This window comes from Prunus mume, linkage group LG6 (assembly GCF_029339155.1).
Source record: "Prunus mume cultivar Tortuosa linkage group LG6, ASM2933915v1, whole genome shotgun sequence".
Lineage (NCBI taxonomy): Eukaryota > Viridiplantae > Streptophyta > Magnoliopsida > Rosales > Rosaceae > Prunus > Prunus mume.
Genome location: NC_142703.1, coordinates 13354616 through 13379037, shown reverse-complemented (window position 1 = coordinate 13379037; position 24422 = coordinate 13354616). Strand labels below are relative to the sequence as shown.

The window sequence follows — 24422 nt, the reverse complement described above, 5'->3', positions numbered from 1 at the left end:
TACAAGAATGTCCAAAAACACGAACAGTAGTCTAAAATGTTTTTTTTTTTATCTTCATCTTTCCAAATATGGTTCATCCTAGCTAAAAGAATAGATAATTGAACTCCAGTCAATGACCAACGGGTCTAGTCCAGTGAAAAGAGCATTGACATGCACACAAGAGGTTTTATGTTCAAATTCTCATGACATTTTAGTTATGTGCACGTGTGAGAAATCCTCTCCCATATAGTTTAGACTATCCCTTATATTTAAAAAAAAATCCAATCAATGCCTTGTCTTACTTTTATATTACCTTTAATTATAATTTGGAAACCTTTCACACAAAACTGCATTTATTGAGGAGACTTTTGTATGTGACACAGCTAATTTATTCAGCAATATACTAATAGCTTGAGTGGTTTGGTATGATGAAATAATGATTTGTCCTCTAGACTCCCAGTTGATATAAATTAAACTTTATTTTTTGAAGACCTCATGGTGTCAATCAGGAAATATGGATAGGGATTAGGACTAATTATTAGAGAACACAACAATATTATCTTGTGTATTAAGATAATTTAGCACTCTTGGGTGATAGGAAATGCTATTTGCTTTGTAAGAATAAGAATAAACTTCTATGAAATGAAAAAGTTTCTCAGGAATTGTCTTGATCATCGGATATATTTTGTTTTATAATATATATACTTTGAATGATATATATGTAGGGACAAAAAGAAAAAGACATGGTTAAATTCTAATGTTAATGTCAACATTGTCCAGCCACACTAAGGTGGGGGATGAGCTAGGTCATATATGGAGGGAGTTGGCAAGGTCTTTGATCCCCACTATAATAATTTTGCTTCCTTGAAGTTGCCATCTAGCTACCAAGAAGATGCCAGTATAGTCGACTTAAGCATACTTGCCAAGTCCAAGCAATCACGGTTTGTTAATTCATTTGTTGATATATCATATGGAGAAAGTTGCAGGGATAATACATTATAAACTACATATAGTATAATATGGTTTTATTAATTAATTTTGTTTGCTTAGAACTGGTTGTTCTAATGTTCTTCTCATAGAGGACCTTAGAGACAATTGATTCAGGATTTTAATGGTCTCTTTCTTGGGTGTGATGTAACGAAGTTTGGTGGTGTACAGGTCAGTCGTTCATATCATGTTATTGCTTCTACCTCCATTAATGTGATTATATATGAACCGCAACTTGATTTGGCGTTCTATTTATATTTACATATATATTTTTATATGCATGTGAAATTTATTTTTAAAAAGAATGTGGTGGTTGAGGCGTGGATGTGTCGATATTGACTTTGTTGTGGTGTGAAGGTACGTCTCAAAATAATATGCACAGGATAAAAAATACAAGAGTAGAGTCATAGTGGTCTGCAGTCGGCCTGCAATTTCTGACCAATAGCATCATCCACTACTTTGCATGGAATGGTTATCATACTGTAGGTGGCAGCTTCAAGACCAATTATATGTCCACGACATTTCTTCAACATGCAGTTTTGGACTTTTTTTTTCTTTTTCAGCTCTCTTTTTTGTTTTGTTTTGGGGTTTGTAAAAGATGATAGCACACCAAAGTATACCAGATGGGTCACTAGCGGCAGCGAAATGTGTTGTTACTTATGAGGAAGTTAGGTTTGTCTAACAAATAATCTTGTTTATGCAGAAAAAAGTAGCTACTCCCCCTTTTTGACCAATCATGTTGTTCTACAATTTCATCGACTTAAGTTATAATTTCCATAACGATCCAGTCATTTATTGGTCGCATATGCTTTTTGTTGTGTGAAAAATAAATGGCAACATCATGCTTAGACCACCATGTATATGTTCAATTTGTGGCCAACACACTTTGGCCACAAAGAACTTATGATGTACTAGTGTCGGATACAGAGGTTTTCTAGTAGTGATATATTGACAAAAGAAAGGGAAAATAAAAATAAAAATTTAAGTGTCAAAATTAAGCATTTAGGATTCTCGCCAAGATTGGGTGTATGTAAGGTCTAAAATATCGATGGTTTCGGAAATATCAATTGTCCAAAAACAGGAAAATTTTGATGGAAATATCAGGATATTATCAATACCTATAAAAATTGAATAGAAACCATGGAAATTGTAAGAAAAATTTAGAAATTTTCTTGAAACTTTGGAGGATGTTTATTTAGTCAATTATCTATTGCACTATCACAAAAAAAATGGAAGGAAATGTATTCAATAATTAACTGATTTAAGTTGATTATATAGCGAGTTGACAAACACTGCAAGTGTAGAAAATATGTAGTAATTAATGAAAAAAGATTAAACACACCATAATCATTTATTTATAATGATTTACTACAATATTTTACACTTTATACATTACATTGTAAGATACATAGAGTTCCTATAAGGTTCAAATTTGAGTTATTTACACTAACACTTCCAGAGGTTTTCGGCTTTTTCACAAAACTCCTTGAGATTTTAAATTATTTTCACAAAACTCATTTTCATTGAATTTCAGCCAAAGATTGATGATTTTGTATACACACAAAAATCTTCAAATGACAAAGTTGGCATTTGAGATTAGATTGCATATACTTCATTGAGGTTAATTTTGTCATTTGCATAAGTTTTTTTTTAATGAAATCATCAATTTTTGGACAAACAATCAACGAAAAGGGGTTTTGTGAAAACAAACTGAAACCTTAGGGGGTGTTAGTGTAAACAACTTTTCAAATTTTTCATTGTTTTCATCATCTCGACATTATCGATATTATAGCGATATTTTAGCCAAATATTATTAAAGTGTGAGAGAAATTATCGACATCGATATTTTTCGATATTATCGATATTTATACAATATGTATAAATACATTTCAAAATATCATTTACTTGAAAAAATGATAATATTCTTAATATTTTATTAATATTATCAATATTTTAGACCATGGTATATGTAGGGTGTCTCTTTATATTTCAAAACTTGCTGACACAAATTCTCTATTTTCCACGCATGCATGCAGCCCCCTTTATTTGAACAAATCTGACTCAACCAAATCGTTCTCTTTTATCTCCTTTGCATGGGCCAAGCCAGAAAGTCAATGTGTATATAATCTGTCTGAGTCAGTCTGTTAACAGTCTGAGAGGGGACCTTAGCCAGGTTAGGTTAATTTGTTGTTTGCTTTCGAAAGTTTCTCTGACGAAGACAATATATCTTTTTTTTTAATTTTTTTTATTAAGAAGACAATATATCTTTGGCGATTGAATTGCCTTCTTTCTTTCAAGTCAAGTCCGTACGTAGTAGGTAAAAGCTTCATGCAAATATCTGATTGTCCTTCCTTTCACTAGGTTCAATGGATGAAAAAGCTTCATCCCTTACTATAGCTCAAAAAAGTACGAGCGATTGGAGAAGAAGAGTTTACATAAATATTCATCAAGTGTTTGAGAGTTTCAAATATCTACCTACATGAATGAAGGTGGCCCTCTTTAAATCAAGTAGAACGCTATAAAATCACTCTTAATACAAATCATTAAATTTCTAGTATTTATCTATTTCTTTGTTTTTAGTTCTTAATAAAATTAACACCGTATATATTTGATGATAATAGTGGGGCTTTAAACAAAATGTAATTGTTTTCTATTTTTAATTAAACCTTAAACAACATAAAATGAGATATATTGTCAGTTGTGTCCTTTGTATTGATCCCACATAAACTATCACTACCCATTGTGATTATCAATTAACAATCAATACCATAAGTATTTTTATTTTATTTTATAAAAGCGATATTAGAGCAGGGAGATTCGAAGACATGAGCGTACTTATCATCACTATAATAAAACTTCAGTAAAAAACACTTATGAATAATTGAAATCCTATCCATATTGATTTCAAGTTTCAAAGTTTTGCTCTTTTACAACAAACATTTGAGTTTTGACCTCTTACATGTTGGAAACTGTGAAGACTTGGGCCTACAAATGCAAGCAGAAAAGAAATATTGCATGAACCCAAAGCAGAAATATAATCGTTGGGTTTTCACATAGAAATTTCAGCTCCTCGGCAACCCTCAACTGGTAAGGCCCAATATACAATGAAGTTTGTACACGAAATGAAAGCCATCAAGAATTTTGTTAAGTTTTTGATGTGGGACTCATGTATTCTTCAACAAAAGAGTAATTAATCATTTACACAAAACCATCGCATGACAATTTAAGTAGATATGGATTGATTATTACTTAACAGTGACACATACCCTCATATCATACAACCTTTAATGCGAATAATAAAAGAGTTGAGTTAGTGACACAAGAAATTATAGAATAGTACGATAGTGTTGTTACGTACATCTTGTACACATGTTATAATATGAGTGGATGACATAATTTATTTTCCCTCTTTTAGAGAATAATATATATAAATATCTACTTATATTATAGGGATACTGCACAGTTGACTTTGGGGTTGATATGTTTAAATAGTACTTGGGTTTTTTTATAAATACAAGATGTAGTGAGCATACAACCCTAATATTCTATAATCTCTCGTCAAACATGAATAATTGCTAATGGGTTCCAACCACAGTGCTAGTGGCTTCTTCCTTCGCCATGGCACCTCAATTCGAACTCCAATCTAACTCAAAATAATAATAATAATAATCGAAACTCCATTAGGACATTTAATTAGTATTACTATCTACAGAAAATGATTAGGTTTTTAATTTCTTGATATGATATATATGAATTGTTATAGAATTATATGCTTACTTATTAACGTTTGCTAGAGTAAAAATTAGATAAATTGTTTTTTTTTTTTTAATTAAAAAAAATTACCAAAAATATATATTTATTTTGTGGATCAACTTGGGCTTGGGCCCATCACAGTCCCCGTTGGTAGATCTGACAGTTGGCTGGGCAAATGGTGCGCCGCGACGGGAAGAATCAAATGACGAAAACACCCCTAAGAAACTGTTTCCATTGACATCCTTGTCCGAAAATCAGAACCTTTCCCCAACGGCTACTTGCAGAGAAGGCAAATTTAAAACTAACGACTCTTTCACACTTCACACTCTTCTTCGCTGACCTCCATTTTCCCAAATCCAAACTCGCTTTCTCTGTCACTCACACAACCCAGGCTCCCTTATCTTTCTCTCTCTGTGGAAAATGGAGGAAGAAACTAAGTGCGTGCAGATCGACGGCGAGGAAGGCGGGGACGAGTTCTACGAGAAGATCGAAGCGCCCAAGTTCGTCGACTTCACCGAACCCGACCCGTACCGACCCGACGACCGCTACTGGTTCTGCATGCGAGTTGGTTCGTTTCTCTCTAACCCAGCAACCCACAAATTTATCTCTTCCCTTTATTTATTTGTTTTTCACTAATCAGATGAAGCTCTTGCTTTTAAAGTTTTAAGCTTTTAAAGTTTTAAGCTTGGAAATGAATTTTCTGTCTCTGTTAGTTTTTGATCCGCTTTATTATATTTGGTTCTGTTTTTGATGTGTTTGATTTGGAGCTCTCTGTTTTGTTGCTGGGAAATCGAAGGGGTAAATTAATTAACTGATGATTCTTTATTAGGAAATGAACAAAATCAACTAAAAGATAATTAATTTGAGTTGAAGAATGGTAATATGCAATTCAGAATCACAGTGAGACAGTGATAGGGCTAAGTGAGGAACCCTAATTATAGAAATAAACACCTCTTTTTTTTTCTGATAAGGAAGTTTGTGTTGGTGTTTATTTTGTAGGGTGTGATCAAAAGCATGAAGAAGAATTAGACTCTGAAGCAGTCTACAAAAACTTTGTTCTTCGTGTGAGTATTAAATTTTGTTTCCGGTTCGAATTGGAATTACACAGTTCACTTTATTTTGATATGACAATAATGAGTTTTGCAGGTCATGGCAGCAAGAAGTCCTAATGTAAGACACAGAAAAACACCAAGGTATATATGCAAATCTTTCAATTGATTAAATTCCAATTTGGTTTTCATAATTCTGTAATTGGGCTTATAATGATATACCCTTTTATTTTTATTTGCTATGTAGTTTGAAATGCCCACTTACTGCTCCTGCAAAATCTTCCAAGCCTAGAGTATCAAGGTTGGCCCTGATTTCTTCGTTCTCTCGTAAGATGGTTGATGTCAAAGATAAAGCCAGACCTCTTCAAAAGATCAGTGCAACCCCAAATGTTAAGGCAAAGCAACCATCTTCTGTGGCCAAAGCTCTCACTAGTCCAAGGAATAGAAAACCCATCTCAAATCCAGACACATTTCGAAGTGTTAGGAACCCCAAACTGAAAAATGTTGCAGTGCCAAAGAATAGGGTGGTGGCTAAAGCTCTGGTATTTCACTCTCCAAAGAAGGCTGTAAGAACCAAAATTTCTAAGGAATGGGGTAGTCCCTGTGGGAAAAATGTGTTCAGCCATGAAGAAACTTGAGATCACCAGTGGAAAGAAACATGTATTGGGGTATAAAAAGCCATTGCCTTTAGATACTTCAAGAAAACAATTCAGAGGGCGGGAGGTTAAAAGCCGGGTTTTTGATTCATTGCATTCCAACAATTGCAAGGGCCAGGAAGCCAAATCCATGAAGAGAAAGAACAAGGAAACAGACTTGAGACAGTGTTGTGATCCTGTGCCTCATGAAGGGGTTAATGACAACGATACCACTGACATGGAGGTTGATGAAAAATCAAGAAATGGTACTCTTGAAGGGTTCTTCTTGTCAGTACTGCTAAGAGTAGTGGAGTAAATGGTGACGAGCAGTGTATGGGCGCTGGAAAAACCTCAGAACCTCCACTAGGTGAGAATCAAGTTGAAGTCCTATCAGAGACCTCCAAAGGTGACCCTACCTCCTTGTCAAGTTCAAAGACAGGGATTCAGAAGAGAATGATGATAAGGAGAATGCCAAAGATGGAAATGGTCATGTGGAGAAAATAAAGTCAAGTTCAGAGAAGGCGAACACCATTGAAAACATGGACAAAGATGATGATAAAGAAAATGCTTTGGCCTCTGACAACCCAGAAAATGAAAATGAGGTATTTGAGAGTGATGATAAAGAAAATAATAAAGCTTCTGATGAGAACAGGTGTGTGGACTTGTTCTTCTTTACTTTTCAGTTCTCTGTATTTTTTGTAGAACTCAATTGTAATTAAAAATTTTCAAGTGATTACAGAGACCTGAATACTAATGGTCACTCCAAGAGGAAAAATCTGGGCAAGCATGATCCTTATAAAAACTCACAAAAGGTGGCTTCTTATAACCCCTTGAAAATCATACGATAATATCATATCTTCTAGTGTACTATCAGTTTCTGTTAATCTTTTGTCGTTCATGTTTTTTTATGCCTGCTAACATTTGAACAATGATGCAGGTCAATCAAGCTCAAGAGAGGAAGAAAGAGAGCTCTACATCTGCTGCCACCAATGCTCAAGGGATGAAGAATAGGAAACCAAAGTCTACAAACCCTAAACCCTTTAGGTTTAGAACTGATGTATGCGAAACATTTTCTGACCATTTTCTTTAATAAACACCCAACGTCCAGGATATCTGATATGATTTTGGTTCTCTTTCTAGGAAAGAGGGATGCTTAAGGAAGCAACTTCAGAGAAAAAAGTTCATGCACCTCTTAAGGAAATCACATTAGTCAAGCTCCCAGGTGCAAAGCCAATAAATAAACAGAATGTGATACAGGTAAGTCTGTAGTTGAACTTTCTTTTACCCCTTTCTAGCATGTCATAAATAAAGCTCCAGCCTAATACATTCATTCCTGATTAGATGACTAAAAACTGCCTTGGACAAAGTGATAATGAGAATGATACCCAAGGAGGTAGTGAAAAGAGATTTGACAGAAGAACACGACTAGATGAAAATGTAAGTCTCGTTGTCATAGAGAAGCTGAATATAGATTACTCTTGAGGAGGCCTAGGTATCTGATCAAGTTCTTATGGTACTATGCAGGGAAAGAAAGGAGCTAAGAAGACTTCAAAAAGAAACTTCGAAAGAAATTTGTCTTTAGTAACTCCGCAAAATGAACCTGGCCTGGACAGAATACAAAAACTAGATAAGGAAAGGACTAAATCACCAATGGTGCAGAAAAAATTTGTGAGACCAAGAGGGTGAGTACTTTTTCTTCTCAAAACTTCGAAATTAATTTGTCTGCAGTATCATCTTCAGTGACAAAGGGTCTATGTTCATCAAAACTTAATCATACTAGCCTTTTCTTTTGCAGGGTAGATTCAAGTGGGAGGAAGGCAATGGTTTCCCCCAAGACACCTTGTCAACTCAGTGTAATAAAGGAAACCTCGTGGACAAATATTAGGCCCAAGAAAGCAGCAAACCCATGCAGTGCTTCTCCAGCAACCAATTGCACCACTTCCAGGTCATTGTCAAGGGGAAGAAGGCCTGCAACCATCCCAAAAGAGCCACACTTTCACAGTATTCACGTACCAAAGAGCTGCACGGGGCTGCACAAGGAAAATGAGTTAATGGATGCCCAACAAAACTAACTTATTTTCTTCTGTTGTATGGTATCTTCTTGTTTGTTCAATAACATCATTGAATTGTATTTGCTTGCTTATATGTATTCTGGTTGTTAGGCTTGGGGGGGCGTACTGAAACATGAGAGGATTGAATTGTATATTTATTCATTTAAAGGGCAGAGGCAATATATACTTGCCCTTTAATCAAACATAAGAGAGGATTGAATTGTATTTATTCATTTAAAGGACAGGCAATATACCTGGTCCTTAATTTTCTAATTGTTTACCTTTTAGTTACTGAGACTTATATATATACTTGTCCTTTAATCAAACATGAGAGAGGATTGAATTGTATTTATTCATTTAAAGGACAGGCAATATACCTGGTCCTTAATTTTCTAATTGTTTACCGTTTAGGTACCGAGGCTTATGCACCTGGTGCAATTTGCAAGCTCTCTGACTCCCATAATGTGGGAACCAACCATCTCTATCTTTAAGATATAATTAATATATACATATATATACATATACATATATATATATATGTATAAAGAGAGGAGAGGAGGGAGGGAAAATAGAAGAGAAAAAGTTGATTATTTTAATTATTAATTTAAAGCTAAAAAAAATTAAACCATTCTATATGTTTTCTCCTCTTTCTTACCCGGACTGAGAAATGAAAGGTAGAGTTTCAATTTAGAGGAAAACAAATTTATGAGCATATCAAACAGAATGTCTACATATTCAACAGTCCTCATCCAATTCCCCGCCAAACAGCTTTGATACAAAGGGGAACACTAAACTGATACAATATTCCAACACTTCCATTAGCAATTATTTGCATTAAGCCGGAACGGACTTGTTTGGCTTCTTTGTGGATGTCTGAATTCCTTGTGAAGATGAATTCACGCTTTCTGACCGGAGTCTACACCCACCACAGGGGAAGACTGTCGGCTTATTCTCTGATATGTAGTCTTGTCTTTGTTTTCCTATGCTCCTTTCTTTATGTGTTTCAGCTTCTCATTTGCAGCCACAAGTTCTGCAGCTATTCCTGGTTCATTAGCAGAATGCCCTGCATCTTGAATAACCTGTTAAGAGCAAAATTATTTAGTAATTTCTTCATAAAAAGGGAACTAAGACTACCACAATTCAGGTGAGTGAAATTAGCGGTACACATGATGCAGGACGTTCTGCATCTTACACAGTTGCATCAAATATTTAGAATACACCTGAAAATTTCCCTTTATTGGCTTCATAAACACGAGAACACATAACTTTAGTCTACTTTTTGCTCATGCAGAAATAATTTTACAGCAATACAAATGCTTGGTATATAAAGCTGAAACCAGTTTACAGCAAGATAAATGGTCTACTTACCTTGAGATCAGCTTCTGGCCATGCTTTATGAAGATCCCAAGCTGACATCATGGGGCAGCAAACATCATATCTTCCCTGCAAAATCAATTGTTATAGTTCTTTCAACTCACAATTGATACTAGATTGACAATGTTCCCTCAAGGTGCACACATAAGCACATATGTTTACTGGATGTGGAAATAATGTTGGACATATTTATCATACTAATGGAGAAAATTTACATATATAAATATATCAAGGTTCCTACAATATTAAATCTCAGTTATTAGTCTTCTATTATCAAAAATTAAGTTTTTGCCTTCAACCCCATGATGCACACAAACATCATCCACCAAAATAAATGCATAAAAATGGGCAGTAAGCAATGGGTCTATTAACTCCATTATCCATTTAAACCAATTCCTAAAAAACATACTCATAAATTTTAAATGATACCCTAAGCCAAAAAACTGGCCCAGCGACAGCAGATGATACATCATTAGGTCACCAAATATCGTGCCCCTAATTAAAAGAGTATGTCCATGATGTATGGAAGAATATAAAATATTTACCTGTACGATTGTAGTTTTTATATGCCTTATCTTATCAATGTTATCTAACAGGAACCCATCTGAAGGAAAAATCCTCTGTTCACAAAGTAATGATTTTCAATCCTTGCAAATGCCTGGACACAGCAAAGCGAATACCATTATAAGTCAAAAGGGAATTTCAGTCATCAGTGCATAAACTATGAAAGATACTTTTCTACTCATCCATGAATCAACCTACCAATGAAAACTTATCGTCCTCTCCTCTCTTGATGTTATCATTATTTGGAAAAAGATGGGCAGTCATCATTTCCCACATGGTCCATGCTCTAGCAGCTGCATACTAAGAAATTTGGAAAGATTTAAAGAGAATGAGCTTAAAATATCATTTTTTTCAAAGCAGCATATGCCCAAAACCACGCACATCTTACTTGTACTTCCTGATCATCGGAGTTTAATCTCTTCCCGTAGGCATCGACAAAACTTTCCCTCTCATTTTCTGGAATAAGATCTCGAAATGGCTCCCAAGCTGTATATTTGAAAATAGCACAAGCAATCAGCCACTTAAAAAACTAATAAACATGCCAAGGCCAAGTATAGTTACTGGAAATTAAAAAAAAACTGTCTTTGTTTATGATTTTTAAAACTATAAATCATTAACAAGTTTTATCAACTTCCAACATTACTACATCAGAAACTCAAGCCCCCAACAATGTTTTGTAACATCTAATAATTGGAATCTCTTAATAATAATAGTTGGAAATTCCACAACTGCACTTCTTATGTGACTGATATAATGGAAGAACAGTGCAGTAATCATAGTCAATGCAAAAAGGGTTTGGGAAACTACGAAAATGTACTTCAAAACATCCATTTATAGAAATTTCTAACCGAAACCTGAAAGGTAGATATTATGGCTTATGCCAACAGAAAAGAAATTGTAACATACCGTCAGGAAATATGGAAGCAGCACCACCCTCATAAAACCAATCAATCTCTTTCTTTCTCAAAAGAAAAATCCCTCTAAGAACCATGCCAGTAACCTTATAACAACATCAAAGTATAGTAAAAAACTGTACCATGTCGTAGATAATTAAAAGTGCAGATGACCTGTATCAAGAGATTTGGAATCCCAGCAAAAGAATTAATTGTAAAATCAACAAAGTTATGCACCTTATCAGGGTGTGATTGGCTATATGCAAGAGCAAGTGTACTACCCCATGACCCACCGAAAACCTGAATGACAGAGTAAAGAAAATTATATGTATTCAGGCATATCAAACAACCGTGTTTTTACTTTATCGAGAGCTAGAAATTACATACTGACCTGCCATTCTGGAATTTCCAAGTGTTCCCTGAGCTTTTCAATGTCACTAATTAGATCCCATGTGGTATTTTCTACCAAGCAAGCATGTGGGGTACTTTTCCCAGCACCTCGCTGGAGATAAGGAAATAATTTCAGATAAAAACTGTGGGAGAAATTAAAATGTATCTAATAACTTAGCATAAAGGTTAAAGTCCTAACCTGATCAAATAGAATGATTCTGAAAAAATCAGGATCAAAGAATTTGCGATTACTTGGTGCAGTTCCTCCTCCTGGACCCCCATGAAGAAAGACTACAGGCTGCAGGATAAAATTCACAACATTTTAAACAAAAATTTAGTATCAAAATCACCAACCAACATGGAACTTTCAGAAATACAATATAAAATTAGTACACTACATCTTCTTTAAACAACACCCATCTAATATGTAGCCACATATTCTTACTATGGAACATTTTATTCATTCGATAAAACAGACAAGGAAATTTGGGTAGGCCCAGAAATGAGAAGAAAAATTAAAGTTTCCTTTTTTCCCTTTCACCTGGAACATGTAGGTGTTAAGTCAGCATACGCGGACAAGAGGGTCAGAGTGAAGATGAATCAGTGTTGGACCTCACATGAAAACCTTAACCAATGCGAGGTACCTCCACCAACAGACCTTGCCAGTTGACAGTTTCAACAAAGTTTTAAAACATACAACAAGTCTCAAGAGGGCAAACCATTCAAGCACCATCAAGCTACAATAACAAGAAGAAGGCACACTTTACAATAGCAGAGCTCATTTACAAAATGCAAATCCTATTACTTTGAGATGATTTGCAAATCCCAGTTCTTAAAGATTTGGAATTTGAAATCTTAATATATGAAGAATTCACACTCTAAATGAACAAGATGGAAAAGAAAAAAAACTCAAAATGAAATAACTTGAAAAATCCAAATCGCATAGGCAGTGGGGCACTTACATGCCCATTTGGATTTCCAGACTCCTCCCAATAGATTGTATGAATATCCGAAACCTTCAGAAACCCAGAACTGTACGGCTCTATATTCGGGTAAAGGTTTCGGTTGAATTCCGGGAATTCCTTCACCGATTCCATCAAATCACCTGGTTTGAGCTCACTCTCAAAGCCAACACTTTGCCCGCGTAAAACTAAATTCCTCTTCCCTGTTTCAAACTTTCCTGTCAAGTTGGGATTTGTGAGAGAGAGAGAGAGAGAGAGAGAGAGAGAGAGAGAGAGACCTGAAGCTGAAGGAGTGAACTTCTTGGAGAATGAGAGAGAAGAAGATGAAGAAGAAGATGAAGAAGAAAAAGTGGAGATGGGTGGAATGAGGGAAAGGGATGCGCAATAATAGGAATTGGAACTCAATGCTATTCCCAAGATGCTCAACCTCATCATTGTTCTTCTTAGGTGGCGTTGGTTAATTGCTAATCCAAATTAAAATGGAATGGAATAATTTTTTTATTTTATAAGACAAAATGGGAATCTATATATTCTATACTATAATAATAGGAGGGAAATTATTATAATTTAAAATTTTTTTTTTTAAAGAAAAAAATAAGAGGATGGATAGAATGGAATCCAAATTAAAATAAGAATAAAATGTAACCAAAGTGATTGCTTTATTACACAATTATATTACAAAGTAACACCCTCTGAATTAGCAGGAAAAAGAAGAGGGGGCAAAAAAAAAAAAAACCAAAAAAACTAAACTAAACTCTCCTGCAAGCATAGATCTAAATACTAGAGCTCCTTCCCAAGTTTTGTAGGCAGGAGCTTCACTGGGAGCTAGGAAGACTATTGGAGTTCACAGACAGAGCACTGCTTGTGTATTTTTTGTATTGTGTATGATGGGCTATATATGAAATGAACCATAACTTCTGCCTTCAACTGCCATCTTGTGGGTATTTTTACCCTTCTTTGGTAATATTTATGCTGGTGAGTTTACGAGGCTCTGCCTCTTCCAGCATTTGAACCACCATTCTCATGGAGGGCCTTAGAACCGGCACCCTAGCGGTGCAGTGAATTGCAATGCTCAGCACCTTGATGGCATCTTCTTTTAGATCATCTGAGATGCTTGAGTCTACCAATTCAAGCACACTCTCCTTGTACTGCATTTTGCTGCAAACCCAGCTCACTATATCCTTGTTGTCTCCAAACTCAGGCTCAATTGGCCTCTTCCCTGTGACCAATTCCATCAAGACCACCCCAAAGCTATAAACATCACTCTTCTCATTGACCTTGCATGTATATGCATACTCTGAACCACAAAACACAAAGACAAATTTAATCAGATTTTTCAGTGTCAACTGTTACATGTTAATTCATGAAGGAAAAGAAAAGGAAAGAAAAATTACCTGGAGCTATGTACCCAACTGTCCCAGCAATGACATGAGTGCAATCTGCACCAACCTGCATAATCTTGGCAAGCCCAAAATCAGCAATTCTTGGCTTCCAATCCCCATCCAGCAGAATATTGCTAGACTTCACATCCCTGTGTATCACAGGTCTGTGATTTCCATGGTGAAGATACTCCAACCCCATTGCAGCCCCCAATGCAATCTCATGCCTCACCTCCCACCCCATCTTCATCTTGTTACTTGTGTGCAGCTGATCCCATAAGCTCCCATTGGGAAAGTACTCATAAACCAGCAGATTGCTGTCCTCACTTGTTATGCTGCAGTAGAGCTTCACCACATTCACATGCCTCAGAGAGCTCAGTGTGGCCACCTCTGCATCATACTCTGAGGACCTGGGTTTGCACTTCTTCAACATGGAAGCGCTGCTTCGGTAACTTTTTCGGTCACAGGTGTCTGAAGTGGTCCAAATGTGCTTTACAGCAAGTTCTTTCCCATCACTCAGTGCAACTTTGTATACATTCCCTGACCCTCCTTTGCCAATTAAATTCTCAGCTCTGATTGAGTCCAGGATTTCCTTTTCTGTGAAGCTTAGCACATGGTACTGCTTCATAGTCCAAGAATCACTCTTCAATGGATGGTCAAGACTCTTCCTCCTCAGCTTCAAGAGCGAGAAAACAGCAACCACAACAAGCAGAACAAGTACTCCAGCAATGAAACTGGACAGGAATATTCGGGGTCCTCTAGAAGTTCCTGAATTTGAAGAACAAGACCTCACATTTTGCATGTTCCGACTGCACAAACCCGGATTCCCATCAAAGCTTCCACCAAAGGCTTGAATGGATAGTGATTCCGGTATGAGTCCAATCAACCGATTGTTTGTCAGATCAAGAAGGCTGAGTTTGAGCGATGACAAAGTGGTAGGAATTTCACTGGAAAGTTGGTTTCCAGATAGGTTCAAGGAGTTTAGGTTATGTAATGATCCAAGACTTGATGGGATTTGGCCAGAAATATTGTTGTGGGCAAGGTTTATTTCAGAGATACCAACACATGAGCCTAATGAGTCTGGTATGGTACCAGACAACATATTTTGGTCCAAATGAAGACTGCTTAATTTCTTCAAATTCCCAATTGTTTCTGGGATTGGACCCTCAAACTGGTTCACACTCAGCTGAATTGAGACCAATGAGGTAGCTTCAGACAAAGTATCAGGCAACTCACCTGAGAATCTATTATTAGCTAAGAGCAACAATGACAAAGAGTTTGCCTTACCAATATCTGGTGCCAGAGGACCTTCAAATTGATTCATAGCAAGATCAATGATGATAACATTTGGCAAGCTCCACATTCCAACAGGGACACTACCCGAAAGTGAATTGTTACTCACACGAAAGCGAGTCAAAGACTTGCAATTGGCGTAGTTTTCTGGGATCCCACCTGTGAAATTGTTCTGCAGCAGAAGAAAATCTACCATTTTTCCGTTGTTGCACATGTCAGGTGGTATAGGACCAGTCAGATAGTTCTCTGATACATCAATATAATCCAAGCCTGCCCAAGAACCAAGCTTTTGAGGAAGAGTACCAGTGAGCTTGTTCTTGTAAAGTGAGAGCTTAACAAGGCTCTTGAACTCCCCAAACTCCTCAGGAATCTCTCCTTCTAATTGGTTTTCAAAGAGCTGCAGAGAGGCAAGCTGGGTCAAGGACCTCAGCTCAGAGAGATCACCTTCAAGCTTATTAGTGGAGGCATCAAAATTCACAAGGCTTGAAAGGCTACCAAGCCCAGCTGGGAGTTTCCCAGTAAGCAAATTTTCATAAAGCTCAAACTGCCTGAGCTTCTTGAGATTTGAAATACTTTGTGGAATTTCACCAGACAGTTGGTTACCAGAAAGCTCCAGATTTTCAAGCAGAGTAAGGTTTCCAATACCCTCTGGGATTTGTCCAGTGATGCTGCAATTTGTGAGGTACAGCCAATAAAGCTTGTCAAGCTTTATAACCTCTGCAGGAAATGAGGTTGGCTCAAATGGGTTGTCTCCAAGGCTCAAGAAAGTTAATTGGGTAAGATTTTCTAGTGATTTCCATGGAAATGCCCCTGAAAATCTGCTACCATTCAGACTCAAGAAGGTTAATTGGCTCAGAGATGACAAGTCAGGAACTTTCCCTGTAAATGAATTGTTACCCAAATCCAACTGCTCCAAACTCGTGCAGTTTTTCAAGTCGTCTGTTAGGCTTCCGTACAAGCCATTCCAGCCCAAAGAAAGCTTCTTTAAATATTGAAGCGAGCAAATTGAGTCGAATGGAAGAAACCCAGAAAGCTTTTGTTGAGAAAGGTTGATTTCAGAGACGAGGCCATTGGAGTTGCAGACAACACCAGTGAAGTTGCATATGGGAGTGGCTTCTGTCCAGGAAGTGAAGACACTTGGGTTTGAGTTTTGAAGGGCGGTCTTGAGCTTGAAGAGCGGTTCAAGCTCGTTTGACGTGGATGGAGAAAGCAGGCACAGGCAGAGGAAGGGCAGAATGAGAAAGGGTGTCGTCGGAGGAAGCCGTTGCCTGAACGACATGCCGTCCGGTGGTGGTGGGTGTGAAGCCGGGGGGGATTGCTAAGGTTGTGTTAGATTTTGGTTGTCATGGGGTGGCAACTTGGAAGGGAAGTGGAAAACGAAAAAAAAGGTGGCTTGGAATATGAGTTCATGGTTCGCATTGTAAGAGAGAGACTTTCACGTGTGCTGAGACAGTGTGGGGAAAGAAGAAAATTTTGGTACGCAAAGTTGAAGTTTTGAAGCATGGTTTTCATAAATCGGATGCATTCCATTAAATAATTGCCCAATATTGTTCAGTCTAAAAGTGGAACCTATATTTTATATTGATTATCCAAAAAACTCCATTGTTTATCCAAGATAACTGGATTTCTTTTAAACATACTGCTAATCACAAGGATGCCATGTATATATTGGGTATTTCTCTGTGTTACGCTACACATCATTATAATAATCTAACGATTTTAGACATAACACGCTATCAAACTCTGAGATTTTTTTAATATGTTTTCTTGTTATATAAATGAGGTTCAAATTGCAAAGGAGAAAAAAACTGTATTTACACTAAAAATACATTGGCTTATTATGATTGTAAAATTTCAGAACAAAAGTCTTAAATAAAAAGAAGCAGTTCCTCCACCGTCCAATCAGTCCAATGTGAGTAAAAGTCTAGTCGGCTGTTTAATTCACACTGAGACTTGTTGCATAACGCTTCCAAAACCAGCAATGAAAGAAAGAACAGAAGAAAAGAGAGGATGAAGAAGAAAGTGGGATACAAAGCAATTAATAACCTGTGGACTCTCACCTGTACATGCATGTGTTGGTTGACAAAATAAAAACGCGTGTTAATACGATTCCTTTGATATCACAGGGCAGGCACAGACATAGAATCTGATCTAGCCGCCAGGGTTGACTGGGCTTTCACCTTCTGCCACGTGTAGCCTAAGATGCCACGTAAGCATCACTAGTGACCTGGAAGCCATGGAACTATAAATAAATGATTAGGCCTCAAGAAAATTCCGCAATATTGGAGAAAAATGTACACAAGATAAGTGTATGAAGTTGACACAGTTGGATTTACTAGCTAATTGCAATACTATATTTACTTCAAAGGTTGATAATTCAAATGTGTTAATTTTAATAATTATCTTATGTGGAATTTTTTACGTTCACGTTGAGTTAACGATGCCGTGGTGTATGAAAATAATATGATTAAGGTGAAAAATTTATTCAAAAGGCAACAACCATATCTCTTATGTATAATATATGATCTCTTCATGTGTACCACTACCGGTCATCACATCACTAATACCAATCCTTGGACACAATTCATTATTGTCCCTTTTCTGTTGGCATATAATATATAATACTGAAAGCTTTAGCTCAATCTTCATTTTGTTTGAAACATCCTATGAAGTTACAAAAAAGAAATTTGATACATCTTTTCTAAAAGTATCTTTTGAGGAAAGGAAGGGTACTTTGCTGCTCAAGTTAAATGTAATTACCAAGAGGGGTTGGTTTAGTTGATAAAGTTTTATGTATTGTGTGTTGCTCCACCAGTGTGCGAGTTTTGCTGTTAGCAGTTCCGTATTTAGTGAGTAATATGTAAATTCCTCTGTAAATTCGAAAAGGTTTGGAGTTTGCCCTGGTCATGAGTGTCCTAAACTTTTTATTAAAAAAAAAAGAAGAAGAAGTTAAATGTAAAATATTTTGATGATGCTAAAACTCAGTGAGCAAGTCAAAATGACTAAGGAATAAAGGAGGTGGTGGAATCTCTACGCCTATTGGGAACTAGTTCAGTGAATGTTAGCTAGACATCAAGCCCAAAGTCAAAGACATACCAAACTTGTGGCCCCATGTACCCAACAACCATGAACACAAAAGATCCTAGAAAAATTTCTTTGATTCATGGACTTTAAAACCTCTTTGCCTTTACGACCACAAGAAACCTCTTTGCCTCACCAATCCCATCCCATCCCATCTCACTTTTTCTGGTGTCTTTTTCTCTTTATCTTCAACTTTGTAGCCGAAAATTCAACAAAATTGTTAGTATTAATAGTTTACGCGCATGTACAACGTGGATGACTGACAATCGTTAATAAGTATTATTTTAATTCAAATTGTAAACATCACATCCATTAACAATTGAAAATCACCAAATAATATTAACAGTTAACTAAACTTAAGTTTTCAATTCCATACACCCTAAACTTTCTTGAGAGATTCACTATTATATCCAATATAAGTGTTCAAATTATAAAACAAATCTCACACGAAATGGATTTTAAAAACACACCCAAAACCCATTTACAACATAACAAAGAGGCTTCGAACTTCTTATAAATTACAAAACTGCCATTTATTTTATAAAACAAGCCCAACCCCAACCCCAAAATCTCATTAAAAAAAAAACCTAGAACACTCAATAGAGCATCAAAGTAATTTAATAATCAAAATTAAATTTAATAAGGTCAGTTGTTATTTTTTGAGTTTGTTTATAGAAATTAAATAGTATAAAATTTATCTACATCGCCAATGCTAAGAATGAGTATATAACTAAATATCTCAACTTCGTACACCTTAGATTTTTATGTGTCTATTTTACCTATATTTTCCAATCTTGTAAGGTGTAAGAGAATTGGTAGAATTCTCGAGTCCAATGGGCCTTACTTTTCCAGTCTCCTAACTCAGTAATTTTGGGCTACTATAGGCCCTTGGGTGGCCCAGAATTTTTTTCCTGCAAATCCTTTTTCTGGTTTGGCTATTTATCCAAGAAAATATAGTGATGAACAAAATTGGTGGGCCACATCTAGGAATGGGGCCACGTCACTATAACAAAGTCTGCGTCGAACTCAGACAGGTGTAGGTTTCTTACTTAAAAATTGTGAGAACCACAATTGAGAAATGGGATAGGATAAGAATTCAAAATAATTAGTTTCCACACAATTGAAATATGGAAAAAAAATTATGTATCATTCCTTCAAAATTATCTCTTTGTTTTTTTTTTTTCCTAAATGGAATTCTTTGGATTTATTTAATTATTTATTGTCCATGGCATGCAAGGCATAGGCTAAGCTTGTTTATAGCTATACACTTAAACCTCTCACTCTCCCTTTGTCTGAGAAAACAGAGATAATGGAGCCAAGTGTGGAAGCTAATGGACGCTTTGCAAGGATCTCAGCTCATCTGTTTCCACCAAATCTCCAGGTTTTCTCTCTTGGGTTTCTCTGTTTGCTTGCTACAAAGTTGATGGTGCCTTTGGCTTCATACAAATGCATGCCATGCCTTCATTTTCTTTTCTACTTGGTTTAACTTAATTATTTTCTGTTGCATTAGATACATAAACAAAGTTGTTTAACTTAGAATTATCAATCAGGAACGTTCAATTTGTTGTTAAGTTGAGATTGATGCTGCTAAACAATATATGTATTGATGTCTGGATTGTGTGCTGCAAAATAGATGGTGGATGGTTCTGCTTTGAGAAGAGCTGATTGCAGAGCCAAAGGCGGGGCACCGGGTTTTAAAGTGGCGATTTTGGGTGCTGCCGGAGGCATTGGCCAACCTCTTGCAATGCTCATGAAAATGAACCCACTGGTTTCAGTTCTTCATCTCTATGATGTTGTTAATGCCCCGGGTGTCACAGCTGACATTAGTCACATGGACACTGGTGCTGTGGTAATTCACACTTCATCCACTTTAGCTTTCAATCTATTTTTGATAAAAATGTCGTTACATTTCCATATTGCACTGTGGCTTAAGTTCTTCTGTTGATGTTTGTAAGATATGGAACTTGCATCTGAACTGTTAGATTAGATATGAACGGATAAGATGTACAGTTTAATTAAGTGGATGAGATTCATCTTAGTCATCCATATCTGATCTAACGGCTGATATACAAGTCTTGAAGTTAAGTTTTTGATTAAGTGCTCAACTTAGGGCCTCATTCTGCCACCATTGTCTAATTACCAAGTAAATATCATGTACTTGGAATTTAGGTGAGGGGTTTCTTAGGCCAGCCACAGCTTGAGAGTGCTCTCGCAGGCATAGACCTTGTGATCATACCTGCCGGTGTTCCAAGGAAGCCAGGAATGACAAGGGATGATCTTTTCAACATCAATGCCGGAATTGTCAGGACCCTCTGTGAGGGAATTGCAAAGGCCTGCCCTAAGGCAATTGTCAACTTGATAAGTAATCCAGTGAACTCTACAGTTCCTATAGCAGCTGAGGTTTTCAAGAAGGCCGGAACTTATGACCCAAAGCGACTTCTAGGAGTTACGATGCTTGATGTTGTGAGAGCAAATACTTTCGTTGTAAGTATTAGTCAATGAAGTTTGTGTGTACTTACTATCATTGATGTTCATGGTTCTCATTTTCCAATCTCATAATTTTGTCGTAGGCCGAAGTTCTGGGACTCGATCCTAGGGAGGTTGATGTTCCAGTCGTTGGTGGTCATGCAGGAGTGACCATTTTGCCACTTCTGTCACAGGTCTTACATAGATCTATACAAGTTTCAGCTTCTTTAGATGTTTCTTATGTTTCCTTCAAACAGTAAACTGCCTGCAGTACAAGTGGGAAAAATTCTCAGGAAGGTGTCTGTCTTTACAGGTCAAGCCTCCTTGCTCCTTCACTAAAGAAGAAACAGAATATCTGACAAACCGCATTCAAAATGGTGGAACAGAAGTTGTTGAGGTAATGCCGCTTAAATTTTAATCTTAGGATGCATTTATGTATGTAGGGGACTAGAGTCTCTCACCATGTACTCATCTGCTACATCTGTACTCGTCTCATCGGTCCAGCATTTCAGTTCAGCCCAAGGGTTGTTTTTGTGTGTTTATTTTTCAACAAAAACCACAATTCCATTAAGTTATTTGTTCACAATTTTGCAGGCAAAAGCTGGGGCTGGCTCCGCAACATTGTCAATGGTTAGCCATTTCAATTCGCTTAATCATATACACTGAGTTTGTTCGGGATAATACAAGCATTAGAAGTAACTACAAAATATCTGCAGGCATATGCAGCTGTGAAGTTTGCGGATGCATGCCTTCGTGGCTTGAGAGGAGATGCTGGCGTTGTTGAATGTGCTTTTGTTGCTTCTGAGGTACTGGTGTTCTTTGTCTTAAAAAATCAAGTTCTGAACTTCTAATGACCAAGCAAAATGTTCAATCTTTATGGCAGGTTACCGAACTTCCTTTCTTCGCAACCAAGGTACGGCTTGGTCGAAATGGAGCTGATGAAATCTACCAACTTGGGCCTCTGAATGAGTATGAGAGGTATGTAGTGCTTTGCTATACAAACACTCCCACAATTTTGTTGCTGTAAAATAGAACGGTTTATGAACAGGGTTGGTTCCTTTCTTGATAAATCTTATTGGTTTATGAGCAGGATTGGTTTAGAGAAGGCGAAAAGGGAGTTAGCAGCAAGCATCCAGAAGGGGGTTTCTTTCATCAAGAAGTAAATTTCCCATGTTTCTTACAGGGATTTATATTCAGCAGTTGCTGTTGTACTCAGAATCTACTTGGATTAAATTGTCAATTTTAATCATCAGTGCCCCTGACGAAATTTGAACTTCTGCTACATATAGGCTGTGTAAATAATATATGCAATCAAGTCTTCATTTCATTTTCATCGCGTACATAACAAAAACAAAGCTAGGGCTTCTCTCTGTCTAAGGCACCCTTAAATTACCAAAGAGGGGTGAAATGATCCACAACCAGAGAGAACAACATAATTTAAACCCTCAGTCACTCCATTTCTTAAATCTTTACAGCATTAGACCTCATCTAACTCATCATGTTTTAAGAAAAAAAGAAGAAAAAGCCATCTCGTCTTTACAATTTCTGGCTTTCTATATGTAAACCCAACCAAAAAACTTTACAAGGTCAAGGGGTTCGCCGGAGGGTAAACAATGGGGACTGTGGACATGCTGACATTCCCCAAAACCTCATTAGGTGCCACAGTGTCCTCCAGAACCACAGGGATAATTGGAACCACTCTCTCTGGCACGATTTTATCACCATCAACCTTAGCCAGCACCTCAAAATGCATCCTAACAGTCTCTGGCTTTGTCCTCCACTCTGGAAAACCTTTCAAATCAAAACCATCTCCTTCTTTCAGCTTCTTCTCCACCCCAAACCCAATCTTCAAAAACGTTTGTGCAGACACATCTGCCTTCAACAACTTGAAGGAGCCTTTTTTATTGGCCTTAGGACCCAACACAGACGAAAGCAGTGCCTCAAAACCCAGCAAATTCGGGTTTGAGCCGTTGATGGAAGCAAGAGGCCAAACTGTGGTGAAGTAGCTAGGGGTTAAAATGGCAGTGGTCTCTTGATTTTGCAGCTCAACAGAAATGGGTTTGGTGTTTGATGGTGAGGACAACTCCACAAGGCCTGGGGCAAGGCGCTTAAGCTTGAGCTTGTTGTTCATGGAGGAAGAAGTTGGTGAAGGTGATGCAAGGGAAGTAGGACCAACAATGCGGAGAGAGAGCAATGGAGATGTTTGGGTTCGAGAAGCATGGCGCAGCCATTCAGCCAAGGTCACAAGACCAGAAGCAAACCCATTGTTGGTTCGGTTTAATGGCAATGGGAGCTGAAGAGGGTGGCGCAGACTCACAGACCTTGCACCCTTCACTGTGACCACAGCGCCTTCTGCCAACATCACCTTCTTCAACACACCAGCATCCACATCATGCTGCATAACATTGAACAAATCAGTTTCCAAAGTTCAAAATTTCAATCCTAAACCAGTCAATCATATGTATCTAAAATTAAGACCAAATTACAAATCTCATCAACTCAACTCACAAAATGCAAATTTGATATGCGCATGTAACACCGAAATAGACATTCTGTAAATTAACTCAATCGGAATCCTGATTTGAGCTTAATTGCAATTGTCAATTAACCGAATTTTGTTAATTAAATAATGTAAAAGTTTTTAAATTATTCAAATTTGAGCCCACCTTGAATTTCAATAAGATTATCACATATATATACTGAAACATCATTTTGATTAACAAATTTGGCGAGTCTAGTTCATCTACATCTACCAAAATCAAAACTTGAGCTAAATAATCAAACACTAATTATAGGCTAATAGCGCAATGGCCCCCAGTACTTACAGGCAGCGAGATCCTCATGTCTTTGGCGTCCTGAATCCAGAGCTCCATGGGCCCAGCCAGCTGAAACGGAGCCAAAACCGGCGGCAACCCAGTACCCGATTTGCCTTTCTGGACCAACCCATTTTCGTCCTCGACCCGAAAAATCGGCAAATCGACGTAATCCCAGCGGTCCACGTCCTCCAAGAGCTTGAAAGGAAGCACCTTGTTGTCCACCTCCACGTCGAACTCGTACGCCACCGAATGCCCCACCTGCGCGTCCCTCAAATCGAACCCCGACACCTTCAAATCCTCCGCCGGAAACCCTAATCCCTTCACAATACTCTCCTTTAAATCCTGCAAATTAACCAATAAAATTCAATCAATCCGACCCCAAAAAAAAAAAACATTATTTTTTCAAAATTCGAAATTGAAGACAGAGAGAGAAGGCTTACGGAGATGGCCCTGGGGCTAGGGTGGCCAGAGTGGAAATCGGGCTTGGAAATTAGAGAAGAAGATGGTAGGAACTGCGTTGTTACGAGGATAAAAAACAGAGCTTGGAGAGCCATTGTTTGGAGGACTGGAATTTTTTATTTTTTATTTTTTGGTTGTGATTTTGGGGATGATATGAAGGCGGTGGGTTTGATTGGGTGACTTTTGAAGTTTGGGAAAATTAGCGGCGAAGAATCTAGAGGTTGCTGACGTGGAGGAGACCGACCAATGGGAAGAAAGTAAGTTATGTCAAGGCTTGCGCGATTGGTTCTC

At 37.3% G+C, this 24422-nt stretch overlaps 5 protein-coding genes across 5 annotated transcripts; 2 read left to right on the top strand and 3 right to left on the bottom strand.

Annotated features, from left to right (window-relative positions):
- The first annotated feature begins 5018 nt into the window (after positions 1-5018).
- On the top strand, positions 5019-8724 carry LOC103335003 (neurofilament heavy protein). Its single transcript, XM_008237991.3, is given in 13 exon segments — positions 5019-5287; positions 5719-5783; positions 5866-5912; positions 6016-6367; positions 6369-6696; positions 6699-6836; positions 6839-7055; positions 7143-7215; positions 7341-7460; positions 7544-7660; positions 7745-7840; positions 7928-8085; positions 8199-8724. Coding segments are annotated over 13 exon segments (2136 nt in total). The 5' UTR covers positions 5019-5139; the 3' UTR covers positions 8476-8724.
- Positions 8725-9140: 416 nt separating this feature from the next.
- Positions 9141-13107, bottom strand: PIP (proline iminopeptidase). The gene is given in 12 exon segments (XM_008237948.2): positions 9141-9533; positions 9823-9897; positions 10374-10444; positions 10447-10486; positions 10591-10692; positions 10781-10878; positions 11299-11392; positions 11523-11585; positions 11677-11787; positions 11875-11973; positions 12638-12840; positions 12916-13107. Coding segments are annotated over 12 exon segments (1212 nt in total). The 5' UTR covers positions 13073-13107; the 3' UTR covers positions 9141-9434.
- Positions 13108-13279: 172 nt separating this feature from the next.
- LOC103335004 (receptor-like protein kinase 7) lies at positions 13280-16785 on the bottom strand. Its single transcript, XM_008237992.2, has 2 exons — positions 14032-16785; positions 13280-13934 (listed from the first exon to the last, which is right to left on the bottom strand). Exons 1-2 carry the CDS (start codon positions 16586-16588, stop codon positions 13585-13587), a joined length of 2907 nt encoding a protein of 968 aa, XP_008236214.2. The 5' UTR covers positions 16589-16785; the 3' UTR covers positions 13280-13584.
- A 2732-nt stretch (positions 16786-19517) lies between these two features.
- On the top strand, positions 19518-22183 carry LOC103334965 (malate dehydrogenase, glyoxysomal). Its single transcript, XM_008237949.3, has 9 exons — positions 19518-19771; positions 20024-20239; positions 20560-20874; positions 20961-21050; positions 21170-21253; positions 21451-21486; positions 21573-21662; positions 21740-21834; positions 21947-22183. Exons 1-9 carry the CDS (start codon positions 19700-19702, stop codon positions 22017-22019), a joined length of 1071 nt encoding a protein of 356 aa, XP_008236171.2. The 5' UTR covers positions 19518-19699; the 3' UTR covers positions 22020-22183.
- On the bottom strand, positions 22152-24303 carry TIN1 (tunicamycin induced protein). Its single transcript, XM_008237950.3, has 3 exons — positions 24113-24303; positions 23682-24014; positions 22152-23251 (listed from the first exon to the last, which is right to left on the bottom strand). Exons 1-3 carry the CDS (start codon positions 24224-24226, stop codon positions 22436-22438), a joined length of 1263 nt encoding a protein of 420 aa, XP_008236172.2. The 5' UTR covers positions 24227-24303; the 3' UTR covers positions 22152-22435.
- Between the last annotated feature and the right edge of the window lie 119 nt (positions 24304-24422).

What these genes read in the sequence shown, in the direction of transcription:
- LOC103335004 (XM_008237992.2), bottom strand. Translation starts at nt 16,588, where the DNA reads ATGTCGTTCAGGCAACGGCTTCCTCCGACGACACCCTTTCTCATTCTG. An exon ending in AGTTGGGTACATAGCTCCAG is followed by an intron (nt 13,935 to 14,031) that starts GTAATTTTTCTT and finishes TTTGTGGTTCAG; the next exon opens with AGTATGCATATACATGCAAG.
- LOC103334965 (XM_008237949.3), top strand. Translation starts at nt 19,700, where the DNA reads ATGGAGCCAAGTGTGGAAGCTAATGGACGCTTTGCAAGGATCTCAGCT. An exon ending in TTTTGCCACTTCTGTCACAG is followed by an intron (nt 21,051 to 21,169) that starts GTCTTACATAGA and finishes CTGTCTTTACAG; the next exon opens with GTCAAGCCTCCTTGCTCCTT. An exon ending in CCTCTGAATGAGTATGAGAG is followed by an intron (nt 21,835 to 21,946) that starts GTATGTAGTGCT and finishes GTTTATGAGCAG; the next exon opens with GATTGGTTTAGAGAAGGCGA.
- TIN1 (XM_008237950.3), bottom strand. Translation starts at nt 24,226, where the DNA reads ATGGCTCTCCAAGCTCTGTTTTTTATCCTCGTAACAACGCAGTTCCTA. An exon ending in CTAGCCCCAGGGCCATCTCC is followed by an intron (nt 24,015 to 24,112) that starts GTAAGCCTTCTC and finishes GTTAATTTGCAG; the next exon opens with GATTTAAAGGAGAGTATTGT. An exon ending in ACATGAGGATCTCGCTGCCT is followed by an intron (nt 23,252 to 23,681) that starts GTAAGTACTGGG and finishes AATGTTATGCAG; the next exon opens with CATGATGTGGATGCTGGTGT.